General features: G+C 44.2%; 1 protein-coding gene across 1 annotated transcript in view; it reads right to left on the minus strand.

Moving 5' to 3' along the window:
• Window positions 1-325: 325 nt before the first annotated feature.
• LOC120027817 (neuropilin-1a) overlaps window positions 326-15,741 on the minus strand; it is a 94,091-nt gene continuing 78,675 nt past the window's right edge. The window contains exons 13-19 of the mRNA XM_038972863.1: window positions 8,800-8,910; window positions 7,414-7,461; window positions 6,015-6,158; window positions 5,463-5,740; window positions 4,222-4,318; window positions 3,873-3,926; window positions 326-3,570 (exon numbers count right to left, since the gene is read on the minus strand). Of these exons, the coding sequence (XP_038828791.1) occupies window positions 3,269-3,570; window positions 3,873-3,926; window positions 4,222-4,318; window positions 5,463-5,740; window positions 6,015-6,158; window positions 7,414-7,461; window positions 8,800-8,910 (1,034 nt within the window). The 3' untranslated portion in view covers window positions 326-3,268. The remainder of the gene's footprint in view (window positions 3,571-3,872; window positions 3,927-4,221; window positions 4,319-5,462; window positions 5,741-6,014; window positions 6,159-7,413; window positions 7,462-8,799; window positions 8,911-15,741) is intronic.

Consider the following 15,741-nt stretch of genomic DNA (forward strand, 5'->3'; position numbering starts at 1 on the left):
TTTTTATTATTTTTTACTTTAGTTTGTTTGGTCAATCTTTTCTTGACTCTTTCTTGAACTGTACTGTTGGCTAAGGGCTTGTAAGTAAGCATTTCACAGTAAGGTCTACACTTGTATTCGGGGCATGTGACAAATAAAGTTTGATTTGATATCACCCCTTTCCTTCCTACCATATAAACTGGGAATTGGCCCTTTAACTGTGCCTCTATATCCTCCTGTGTTATCAACACAGCGCCACAGTAGCCCACACGACCAGCATGTTCACCTCCAAATACAGTCCTACCAACCACAACCAGAACAATACAAATGTTCCGCCCAGTTTTTTTAAGGCTTGCTGTTTATTAATCTTTTCCTACAACAGCAAATTACAGAAGCAGTATTGAAAATAAAAGTATTTTTTTTTTGGTAAAAAAAATGTGCACAAAATTTGAATGACAGTACAAAACGAAGCGCTAATAATCCAGGTAAATGGGGACATAACTATAGGAATTTTGTATACCTTTTTCAATAATGAAAACATCTCAATTTGTACATTTCTGAATTATATCACAATCTGAAACTATAAAAAAGAAGAAAGAAAATGAACACAGTTTTTTTCAGTTTTAGATTTTCTTTACAAATGAATGCTATAAACACAAACTTCTTAAATATATTTATCAGTGCAACATTGTTTCTTTTTAGTTTCCACACTACAGTATCCTTTTCTCTAGTTACCAGACTGAGGATACTGTCCTCAACGCTGAATGCACAAAACAGTAAGCATTGCAAAGTGGGACATCAAACCTGAAATGAACAAAAGCCAAGCTGAGCATGTGTTCACCACAGCACACGACATAGTACACGGATATAGCAGATGTCCTCCTGTTCAACATCATTATGTCTCTGATTGTTGTGGTTTAGAAAATCCAATGGGCCTTTCCAATGGTCAAGTCCTCCTTAGACCTTTACTTCCCCATCCAAAACTCTTTTGGAGCATTGCTAAATCCATCGGTAGGTCTCAAGAGATTTCAGAGTTCACATTGACGCAAGATATGCAACTTCAGCTGAAAAACATGTATAAAAATGAACCATCAAACATTGCAGTTTCTATAGTCAACCCACCTTCCCCTTTTTGAAATTGCCGGGAGTCCATTCCAGTCAGTGCAACGCAAGAGGTCAATTTCCTGTGAACGTTCATTGAAAAAGGTGTGGATGTGGTTGAAAGGCTGCGGACCGTCCAGTAGTAGTGTGCTGATCACAAACCCCTCCCCAAGTAGAAGAGGTATCCAATCATCCTTTGGTAAAGACAACAGGGCGAGTGACCTGATTCGCCATGCATGACGACATCACTCGACCGCTTAGCTCTGTACCAGCGTCCTTCCCTTATGACATCAGCCCTGACATCACGACGTTTGGCTGCTACACGTTTTATAGATGTAAACCTAGGCCGTAGTGTGTCCAATATGTGACAACACAATACAAACCTATGATCATGATTATGAAAATCTTGCCTGCTGTGTGAACGTCAGTTGTAAAAGCCATTCTTCAGTAAGCCCCCCTCAGCCTAAATCACGCTAGAGAGGATTTAGACGTCGAATGACAAAGTGCATTCTAAGTCGCAATGTTGTTTTTTTTGTAGGACAATCCACAGATGCCTGGGAAAGGAGATACCTAGTCAGTTGCACAACTGAATGCATTCAACCGAAATGTGTCTTGCGCATTAAAGCCCTCTGAAGGGGGCTGCCTTAATCGACATCCACGGCACACAGTTGTTTTGGGGGTAAACCGCCTTGCTCAAGGGCAGAACAGCAGATTATTCCACCTGGCCAGCTCAGGGATTCAAACAAGCAACATTTCGGTTCGCTGTCCCAACACTCTAACCCGCTAGACTACCTGCTACCCCATACCTATGGAACTGGAGGCGGTCAACTCCACTGGTCAACTCATATAGCTAAAGCAAAGCAAAAGCAATGGTTGTTTTTTGGTATGCTGGCAGACAGACATTCCATATATCTTCCTCTACTGCTGCTGTTGATATGAGAATAGAGGACAGACCCTGTGTGAGAGGAGGAGGATAGGGGTGTGTGGCTGCCATATGTTCATTTGTGTATTGAAGTTAATAACATGAATACAACTGTTTGTCTTTTTTCATTTGTGTTTATGATAACTTCTTCGTTGTCCCCTCCATGGTGTCATGAAGTGGATTGCATCTAGAAAACGTAGATGCCATTGACTGCTCAGTCAGACTGAACAAGCAAGTCTTCTCTGAATGTGCACTGAATTGTCATAACAGCGGTCTATCTTCACACAGCACACAGAGTCTGCTCTCTCTTCTGGAGAGCAACGAAATGAAACAATAAAACCACAACACTTCACTCTTCACAACAACAGTCAAACGATTGTATTTACAACACACAACCCATTGAAAAAAGGGATACTGCAGCTTTTTTTTTTGACCTTTTACTTTCTTAAAAAAGGGCATTAAAATATATTAAAACTTATATACAATATTATGTGTGTCTGGGACAGAGAGAGAAAAGCGCCATGGAGGGATTGGATTGGATCATGTTTTGCAGACTTGATTATTAGCTCATTGAAAGCCTCTGCTTTAGTTTTCAGATCATTATCATAACGTTGTCAGAACTTAATGGAGGAAAAAACGCCAACTAAGATGTATTAAAGGCACTGTCAGAACCATCTACTGCCCAGGGGCGTGACCGTTACCCTTAACCTCTGATCCGCACCTGTAGACAGAGGCAGAGGGCAGGGGTCATAAAGGGGGGGGGGCACGCCCTGCTTCTATCCCCCCATGTGGCAGTACAACCAACAACATTGTCAGTTAAGGTTCATTTTGGATTTTGATACTTCTCTTTCAACACAAAAATAACAACTTTGATTTAAAATAATAATAACAAAATGGTTTCTTCCTCCCAGAAAATGATAAATACTTTAAACATTATAATCATTAAATTGGTCTCAACACCAGCATCCGATTGTAAAAATGAATGAAAATCAAATAGAAAAATTAAAATAATCATCTAATCATCTGTACAGATTTTTTCTCCTGTATTTAATTTTGTACACAGTGTCCCCTACTGGTAGGTTCCTGTTACTGCAGCTCCTGAGAAAAGCAATGGATCAGTCACAACCTCCCATTGGTTCCTGAACCTGGGCCTCCTCCAATGAGAGGCTTCCGGCAGTCCCTTTAGGCCCGGCAACTTATTGAGTCTTGGCTATGCCTACAGTCTTGTGCACTCCCCACACGCACGTCTCACTTCCCCCTTCCTATTCACGCCTCTGTGTATGAGTTCTGTGAATTGAGTTTGTCCTTCTTTAGCTTGACTCCATCCACCAGCTCAAAGTTATAGTTCTCCAGAGCGGATAAGTTCCTGTCGGACATGTGGCCGTGTGAGCAGGCACAGTAGAGGACGACCCCACAGATGGCCCCCAGGAAGACCCCTAGGGCGCTCATAGCGATGATGGTGATGAGGATAGGGTCCAGTGTCTTGAGCATGTTACCTGCCCCGCCACTGACACCGTTCAGGATCTCATTGTTCTCCACGATCTCAGGGAAGTCTGTGATGTCCACAACTGCAGGAGAGAATGGGCAGAAGAGGGTGAGTAGACTGGCGTAATGTGACCTATAAGGACAACATTTATCCCCTATTCAACCGTCCCACTATTCGGTGAAATCTACAGCTTTGCAGATAGCTGTTGCATATGTTTGGACAATGCTTTTTTTGCGTATATTCGCTTATTTTTCAACACTAAATCCCTATGCTGTGTGTAACAGAGAAGAGAGAGTGAAGAAGAGGTTGAGCAGATGGACGTATTAGTGAAATCTGTGGTAATCTCGTAAACGTTTTGAATCAATATGTAATAGGGTGACTTACTGATCTCATTGAATCTGTCTTCAGGCAGCATGGGCTCTGTAGGAACATCAGGATCTGTTGAGGAAGAGAGAGATAGTTAGAAAAGTCCTTCCCTCCAGCGCAATAGTAGAAAAATCATTTCACTCTTTACACTGAACATGATAGAGAGGGCCGGTTTCCCAGACACAGATTAAACCTAGTCCTGGACAAAAAAAAGCACCTTCAAAGGAGAGTCTGCTTTTTAGTCCAGGACTATGCTTAATCTGTGTCTGGGAAACCGGCCCTAAATGTTAGGCCTGTACAGACTGGTGTTCTTAGGTCACTGGCTCAAATCCGGCTTGAACGATCAACGTAGCAAAGAAACACTCACCCTTGCAGTCAGCCATGTTCAGATTGTCCAGGATCTTGATATCGTCCACAGCGATATCACCCCAGCTCTTCCTCTCCACCAACCCTTCAATCACCACCTGGAAGAAAGAGAGAACAACCTTTTAATAACTTTACAACAACCTCTCAACAACTCATTTCCCAATTTAAATCACCTCGCTAATCACCAAGTAGCACTAATCAAACTAAACGTGCCCTGCAATTAAAACAGTGTTGAATTTATACATATCAAACATACATTACATGATCAAAAGTATGTGGACACCTGCTCGTCGAACATCTCATTCCAAAATAATGGGCATTAATATGGAGTTGGTCCCCTCTTTGCTGCTATAACAGTCTTCACTCTGAATCGTCATTGTATGCTGTAGCATTAAGATTTTCCTTCACTGGAACTAAGGGGCCTAGCCCGAACCCTGAAAAACAGCCCCAGACCATTATTCCTCCTCCACCAAACTTTACAGTTGGTACTATGCATTGGGGCAGGTAGCGTTTTCCTGGCATCCGCCAAACCCAGATTCGTCCATCGGACTGCCAGATGGTGAAGGGTGATTCATCACTCCAGAGAACGCGTTTCCACTGCTCTAGAGTCCAATGGCGGCGAGCTTTACATCACTCCAGCCGACGGTTGGCATTGCGCATGGTGATCTTAGGCTTGTGTGCGGCTGCTCGGCCATGAAAACCCATTTCATGAAGCTCCTGTCGAACAGTTATTGTGCTGACATTACTTCCAGAGGCAATTTGGAACTCGGTAGTGGGTGTTGCAACCGAGGACTGATGATTTTTATGCGCTACGCGCTTCAGCACTCGGCGGTTCCGTTCTGTGAGCTTGTGTGGCCTACCACTTCTCGGCTGAGCCGTTGTTGCTCCTAGACGTTTCCACTTCACAATAACAGCACTTACAGTTGATCGGGGCAGCTCTAGCAGGGCATAAATTTGACAAACTGACTTGTTGGAAAGGTGGCATCCTATGACGGTGCCACATTGAAAATCACTGAGCTCTTCAGTAAGGCCATTCTACTGCCAATGTTTATCTATGGTGATTGCATGGCTGTGTGCTTGGTTTTATACACCTGTCAGCAACGAGTGGGGCTGAAAAAGGCAGAATCCACTGATTTGAAGGGGTGTCCACATACTTTTGTATATATAATGTAGTTGTAATGTATATGAGACATACGACATTGATCTGTCCAATCCTATAGATCAGAAACTCTCTCTCCATACCTGATAGGGTTTTCTGGAGTGCGGCACCAGCACGCGTCCCTCTCTCCAGCGGTTGCCCTGGTGACCGCTGACGGTCCACAGAAGTATGTCGGCCATGCCGTCCACCGTCTCCTTCCTCTGTTTGATGTGTAGCGTGCCGATATGCGAGCCAAACATGTGATACCAGAACGAGACGCACAGGTCAGACTGACCGACTGTCACCACCGGACTGACCAGCCTAGCAACCTCCGTTTCCTGGGCGCCCGTCGCTAGTGTGTAGATGAAATTACCGGATCCACCTGGATGGGACATGACAAGGGGGAAGGGCCAATGACAAAAGGAATATGTGACGCCATCACTCTTCAGCTAAAAGGCAGTGGTGGGAAAACAAATCACTGAGTGGCAAACCTTGGTTCTGACAGTTAGAATACGTGTGACCAGCTTTGTCACGAAGCACTTTGAAAAATAGATTGTGTGTGATACAATGTGTCAGAAGACTAGGTCAACTGGATATAAATGACTTACACAGTTATCATTAGCTTACGTTGTTGTTGTTTATGTGTCTGTGTGTACCTGTGTGGTCCATGTTGGGTCCAGTGTTGAGTGTGGGCGTGCCGCTGGACTGTATCTGCCATCTGAAGCCGCTGTCCTCTGAGGTCCAACCACAGAACGAGGGGTCATTGGCCCAGCCAAAGTCACACGCAAACCACAGGAACGCTGCAGAGCAAGGGGGGCAGATCACAGGTCAGTGTGTCATATAGAGACACATATAAATATTGTAGATTCTGTAGTAGGCCAGGCCACAAACTGGTTGAAATAGACCATTGTATAAACATGACTCAGAGGTGATTTGGGATGACCTGAGGGCTCACTAGATTAGATACAGCGAGTGTTGTGGAGATGATTTATTTGGGTAAATCACTAGAGGGAAGCAGAGAACTGTGAAACTCAAATATCAGAAGAAAAGGCTCTTGAGCTTCATAAAAAACCTACGAGACACAGCGAGAGGGAGAGACAATGAGAGGAGGGTAAATCCTGCCAGAATAGGGTGGATGGGGGGTGGGACTTTGCACAGAGATTTTGAAGAAATCCAGTTAATGTTCTCTTTTAATAAACAGAGCGCAAGAACAGGATATGGGCTTATAAAAAAGATGTACCATGACAATAAGATAGCAGGAGAGGAGAGAGATGGAGAGAGAGAGAGAGAGAGAGAGAGAGAGAGAGAGAGAGAGAGAGAGAGAGAGAGAGAGAGAGAGAGAGAGAGAGAGAGAGAGAGAGAAAGCGAGTATGTGTGTGTGTTCACAGCAGCCTACTGAGAGATGACTTTATAATGAGCCCCCCCCCCCCCCCACACACACAGAGCTGAAATGCCTTCTGAGAGTACAGTATGTATGTAAGAGTGGGGCGATGGGGAGCTTCGTTTTGTTATCAAATTGGATAAAGAAAGAGACTTCCAAAGAAGCAGCACAAGGGAGATATGTTAAGGATGTCAGCTCTGCCGCTGAAAGCCTGTATGTCTGTGTCTGTGCAAGCGCTAAGGCCCCAGCTCTCCAAAGAATAAAAAAATGTGAGCCAATATTCCCTTTAATAATCTCTGGGTTTTAACTAGTTTCTGCAGGCAGCAGAATATATTTACCCATTAAACACAAAGGATGGAATTCCCATGTGGAACCACATTTCAGGCACACAGACACATTTTCTCTGAAGAAATCCTGTTCCCAATTAAGAGGTTTTTGGTTTTTCCATTCTAAGGAGGATTGGAGCAGGGATAGTGACAAGCTCTCTGTAAGATGAGCAGCCCCACAGTTCACATCTGATGAATACTAGAGGACAGATTTTTCTTCAGTAGTCTACTACTGGAAAAAAACGATTTCTACCCACACCCGAATGAACCTCACACACATGGATTCTAAGCCCCTCACACACGCATACAGTCACACAGACACAAGTCTCGTATACAATGGGTCCTAACCTGGGATGGTGTCCACATCTGTCATAGCCTCTGGCATTGTGGTTCCACCTGTCAGAACAACACAGTGTTAGCACAGTTAGCCTAGCCGTAGCCTGGGAAATCCCAGACATAGGGCAACCGCACTAGGAACATTGGTTACATTGTGGGAGGCGACCCGTCTGTCTAGAGCGACTAGCCTAGCCGTAACACATAACAGTGTAGCATAGTTAGCCTAGCTGTAAAACATAGCATAGTTAGCCTAGCCGTAAAACATAGCATAGTTAGCCTAGCCGTAACACATTAAACATAGCATAGTTAGCCTAGCCGTAAAACATAGCATAGTTAGCCTAGCCGTAAAACATAGCATAGTTAGCCTAGCCGTAACACATTAAACATAGCATAGTTAGCCTAGCCGTAACACATTAAACATAGCATAGTTAGCCTAGCCGTAACACATTAAACATAGCATAGTTAGCCTAGCCGTAACACATTAAACATAGCATAGTTAGCCTAGCCGTAACACATTAAACATAGCATAGTTAGCCGTAACACATTATTCTGGTGCCAAACGGATGCCCCTCTCCTTCTTTTGTCTCTTAACTCCTACCAAACACGTCCACACTCCCTCTTTCACTATATGTAGGGCCAGGAGGGAGAGAACCAGAGTGACTGAGAGTGCCATGCACATCACTGATCACTGGAGACTGCTGCGCTGAAATGGGGCTAGGAGAGAGGAATAGCCAAAGAGAGAACTCCATGGCCGTGTCCCAAATGGCACCCTATTCCCTATGTAGTGCACTGCTACTGACCAAAGCCCTATGGGCCCTGGGAAAAAGTTGTACACTATAAAAGGAACAGGGTGCCGGTCGGGACATATCCATAGGGAACAGCAATGCATAAAAAGGTGGAAGTCAGGGGCAGTAAGGCAGGTTATTATCAGGTTAGTGGGGAAAGAGGCCAGGCTAGAAAGAGACCTAGGGTGCTGAGAGATAAAAGGCTGAGAGGGAAACAGCTGGGTGGGGGATGGGAGGAGGAGGAGAGGCAGACAGGTGCAGGTGAGAGGGAAACACAGCTGGGTGGGGGATGGGAGGAGGAGGAGAGGAAGACAGGTGCAGGTGAGAGGGAAACACAGCTGGGTGGGGGATGGGAGGAGGAGGAGAGGAAGACAGGTGCGAGGGAAGGTCAAGTGTGAGGGAGGACGTTCGGTTGAGGGTGGAAGACAGGCTCTGAGGTGCATGAGATAAGGTTTCCCATTAGATTGTAAAGGGGTAAAGATGGGGTTGCAGGTGCAGGTGATTAGGTGTGTGTGTGTGTGTGTTTTTATGTAGGTATGTGGGCTTAGTATAAAGCGAGAGTAGGGGTAGAGGAGTAGGGGAGGTAGCAGTCTCATGAGAGTGATGTTAGCACCTGTCACTTCGTAGTCATCACCTGTTCCACTGTGGCAGCTGGCCTGGTCATCATCACAGTCGTCTGATGGGGCGGTGGTGGGGGCGGGCGTGGTGGGGGGGATTGTGGGAGCTGTGGAGGAGAGAGGGAGAGAGAGGGGAAGCGAGAGAGGGGGAGAGAGAGAGGGGGAGAGAGAGAGGGAGAGAGAGAGAGAGAGAAGTTAATGTTAATCTTGCGTTCAGCTGCTCCTTTGTAGGGTTTGTGGTATCACATACCACACACATACACTACACACACACACTACACACACATACCACACACATACACTACACACATACACTACACACACATACCACACACATACACTACACACATACACATACCACACACATACACTACACACATACACTTCACACATACACTACACACACACACTACACACATACACTACACACATACACTACACACATACACTACACACACATACCACACACATACACTACACACATACACTACACACACATACCACACACATACACTACACACATACACTACACACATACACTACACACATACACTACACACACATACCACACACATACACTACACACATACACTACACACATGCACTACACACACACACACACTACACACACACACACTACACACATACACTACACACACATACCACACACATACACTACACACATACACTACACACATACACTACACACACATACCACACACATACACTACACACATACACTACACACATACACTACACACACACACACTACACACATACACTACACACATACACTACACACACATACCACACACATACACTACACACATACACTACACACATACACTACACACACATACCACACACATACACTACACACATACACTACACACACACACTACACACACACACTACACACACACTACACACACACTACACACACACACTACACACATACACTACACACATACACTACACACACATACACTACACACATACACTACACACACACTACACACACACACTACACACATACACTACACACACACTACACACACACACTACACACATACACTACACACACACACACACTACACACACACACACACACACACACACTACACACACACTACACACACACACACACTACACACATACACTACACACACACACTACACACACACACTACACACATACACTACACACACACTACACACACACACTACACACATACACTACACACACATACACTACACACATACACTACACACATACACTACACACACATACCACACACATACACTACACACATACACTACACACACACACTACACACACACACTACACACACACACTACACACACACACTACACACATACACTACACACATACACTACACACACATACCACACACATACACTACACACATACACTACACACACACACTACACACACACTACACACATACACTACACACACACTACACACACACACTACACACATACACTACACACACACACTACACACACACACACTACACACATACACTACACACACACTACACACACACACACTACACACATACACTACACACATACACTACACACACATACCACACACATACACTACACACATACACTACACACATACACTACACATACACTACACACATACACTACACACACACACTACACACACACACACTACACACATACACTACACACACACACTACACACACACACACTACACACATACACACACATACACTACACACACATACCACACACATACACTACACACATACACATACACTACACACACACACTACACACACACTACACACTACACACACACACACACACACACTACACACACACACTACACACACACACACTACACACACACACACACACTACACACATACACTACACACACACTACACACACACACACTACACACATACACTACACACATACACTACACACACATACCACACACATACACTACACACATACACTACACACATACACTACACATACACTACACACATACACTACACACACACACTACACACACACACACTACACACATACACTACACACACACACTACACACACACACACTACACACATACACTACACACATACACTACACACATACACTACACACATACACTACACACACACACTACACACATACACCACACACATACACTACACACACACACACACTACACACATACACTACACACATACACTACACACATACACCACACACATACACTACACACACACACTACACACATACACTACACACACACACTACACACATACACTACACACATACACTACACACATACACTACACACACACACTACACACATACACTACACACATACACTACACACACACACACTACACACATACACTACACACATACACTACACACACACACTACACACACACACCACACACACATACACTACACACACACACACTACACACATACACCACGCACATACACTACACACATACACTACACACACACACCACACACATACACTACACACATACACTACACACATACACTACACACACACACACTACACACATACACTACACACATACACTACACACATACACTACACACATACACTACACACACACACTACACACATACACCACACACATACACTACACACACACACACACACTACACACATACACTACACACATACACTACACACATACACCACACACATACACTACACACACACACTACACACATACACTACACACACACACTACACACATACACTACACACATACACTACACACATACACTACACACACACACTACACACATACACTACACACATACACTACACACACACACTACACACATACACTACACACATACACTACACACACACACTACACACACACACCACACACACATACACTACACACACACACACTACACACATACACCACGCACATACACTACACACATACACTACACACACACACCACACACATACACTACACACATACACTACACACATACACTACACACACACACTACACACATACACCACGCACATACACCACGCACATATACCACGCACATACACCACACACATACACCACACACATACACTACACACATACGCCACACACATACATACACCACACACATACACTACACACACACACCACCCACATACACCACACACATACACCACACACATACACTACACACATACACTACACACACACACTACACACACACACCACACACACACTACACACACACTACACACACACACACTACACACATACACTACACACACACACTACACACACACACTACACACATACACTACACACACACTACACACACACACTACACACATACACTACACACACATACACTACACACATACACTACACACATACACTACACACACATACCACACACATACACTACACACATACACTACACACACACACTACACACACACACTACACACACACACTACACACACACACTACACACATACACTACACACATACACTACACACACATACCACACACATACACTACACACATACACTACACACACACACTACACACACACTACACACATACACTACACACACACTACACACACACACTACACACATACACTACACACACACACTACACACACACACACACACACTACACACATACACTACACACACACTACACACACACACACTACACACATACACTACACACATACACTACACACACATACCACACACATACACTACACACATACACTACACACATACACTACACATACACTACACACATACACTACACACACACACACTACACACACACACACTACACACATACACTACACACACACACTACACACACACACACTACACACATACACTACACACATACACTACACACATACACTACACACATACACTACACACACACACTACACACATACACCACACACATACACTACACACACACACACACTACACACATACACTACACACATACACTACACACATACACCACACACATACACTACACACACACACTACACACATACACTACACACACACACTACACACATACACTACACACATACACTACACACATACACTACACACATACACTACACACACACACTACACACACACACCACACACACATACACTACACACACACACACTACACACATACACCACGCACATACACTACACACATACACTACACACACACACTACACACACACACTACACACATACACTACACACACACTACACACACACACTACACACATACACTACACACACATACACTACACACATACACTACACACATACACTACACACACATACCACACACATACACTACACACATACACTACACACACACACTACACACACACACTACACACACACTACACACACACTACACACACACACTACACACATACACTACACACACATACCACACACATACACTACACACATACACATACACTACACACACACACTACACACACACTACACACATACACTACACACACACTACACACACACACTACACACATACACTACACACACACACTACACACACACACACACACACTACACACATACACTACACACACACTACACACACACACACTACACACATACACTACACACATACACTACACACACATACCACACACATACACTACACACATACACTACACACATACACTACACATACACTACACACATACACTACACACACACACTACACACACACACACTACACACATACACTACACACACACACTACACACACACACACTACACACATACACTACACACATACACTACACACATACACTACACACATACACTACACACACACACTACACACATACACCACACACATACACTACACACACACACACACTACACACATACACTACACACATACACTACACACATACACCACACACATACACTACACACACACACTACACACATACACTACACACACACACTACACACATACACTACACACATACACTACACACATACACTACACACACACACTACACACATACACTACACACATACACTACACACACACACACTACACACATACACTACACACATACACTACACACACACACTACACACACACACCACACACACATACACTACACACACACACACTACACACATACACCACGCACATACACTACACACATACACTACACACACACACCACACACATACACTACACACATACACTACACACATACACTACACACACACACTACACACATACACCACGCACATACACCACGCACATATACCACGCACATACACCACACACATACACCACACACATACACTACACACATACGCCACACACATACATACACCACACACATACACCACACACACACACCACACACATACACCACACACATACACTACACACATACACTACACACATACACTACACACATACACCACACACATACACTACACACATACACCACACACATACACTACACACATACGCCACACACATACATACACCACACACATACACTACACACACACACCACCCACATACGCCACCCACATACACCACACACATACACTACACACATACACCACACACATACACTACACACACACACTACACACATACACTACACACACACACTACACACATACACTACACACATACACTACACACACACATACACACACTACACACATACACTACACACATACACTACACACACACACTACACACATACACTACACACACACACACTACACACATACACTACACACACACACTACACACACACACCACACACACATACACTACACACATACACTACACACACACACTACACACATACACCACGCACATACACCACGCACATATACCACGCACATATACCACGCACATACACCACACACATACACCACACACATACACTACACACATACACCACACACATACACTACACACATACGCCACACACATACATACACCACACACATACACTACATACACACACCACCCACATACACCACCCACATACACCACACACATACACTACACACATACACTACACACATACACCACACACATACACTACACACATACACCACACACATACACTACACACACACTACACACATACACTACACACACACACACTACACACATACACTACACACATACACTACACACACACACACACACACTACACACATACACTACACACATACACTACACACACACACTACACACATACACTACACACACACACACACACTACACACATACACTACACACACACACTACACACACACACCACACACACATACACTACACACATACACTACACACACACACTACACACATACACCACGCACATACACCACGCACATATACCACGCACATATACCACGCACATACACCACACACATACACCACACAAATACACTACACACATACGCCACACACATACACTACACACATACACTACACAAATACACTACACACATACGCCACACACATACACTACACACATACACTACACACACACACTACACACACACACTACACAAATACACTACACACATACGCCACACACATACACTACACACATACGCCACACACATACACTACACACATACACCACACACATACACTACACACACACACCACCCACATACACCACACACATACACCACCCACATACACCACACACATACACTACACACACACACTACACAAATACACCACACACATACACTACACACATACACTACACACATACACCACACACATACACCACACACATACACTACACACACATACACTACACACA

This window comes from Salvelinus namaycush, chromosome 33, assembly GCF_016432855.1.
Source record: "Salvelinus namaycush isolate Seneca chromosome 33, SaNama_1.0, whole genome shotgun sequence".
Classification (NCBI taxonomy): Eukaryota; Metazoa; Chordata; class Actinopteri; order Salmoniformes; family Salmonidae; genus Salvelinus; species Salvelinus namaycush.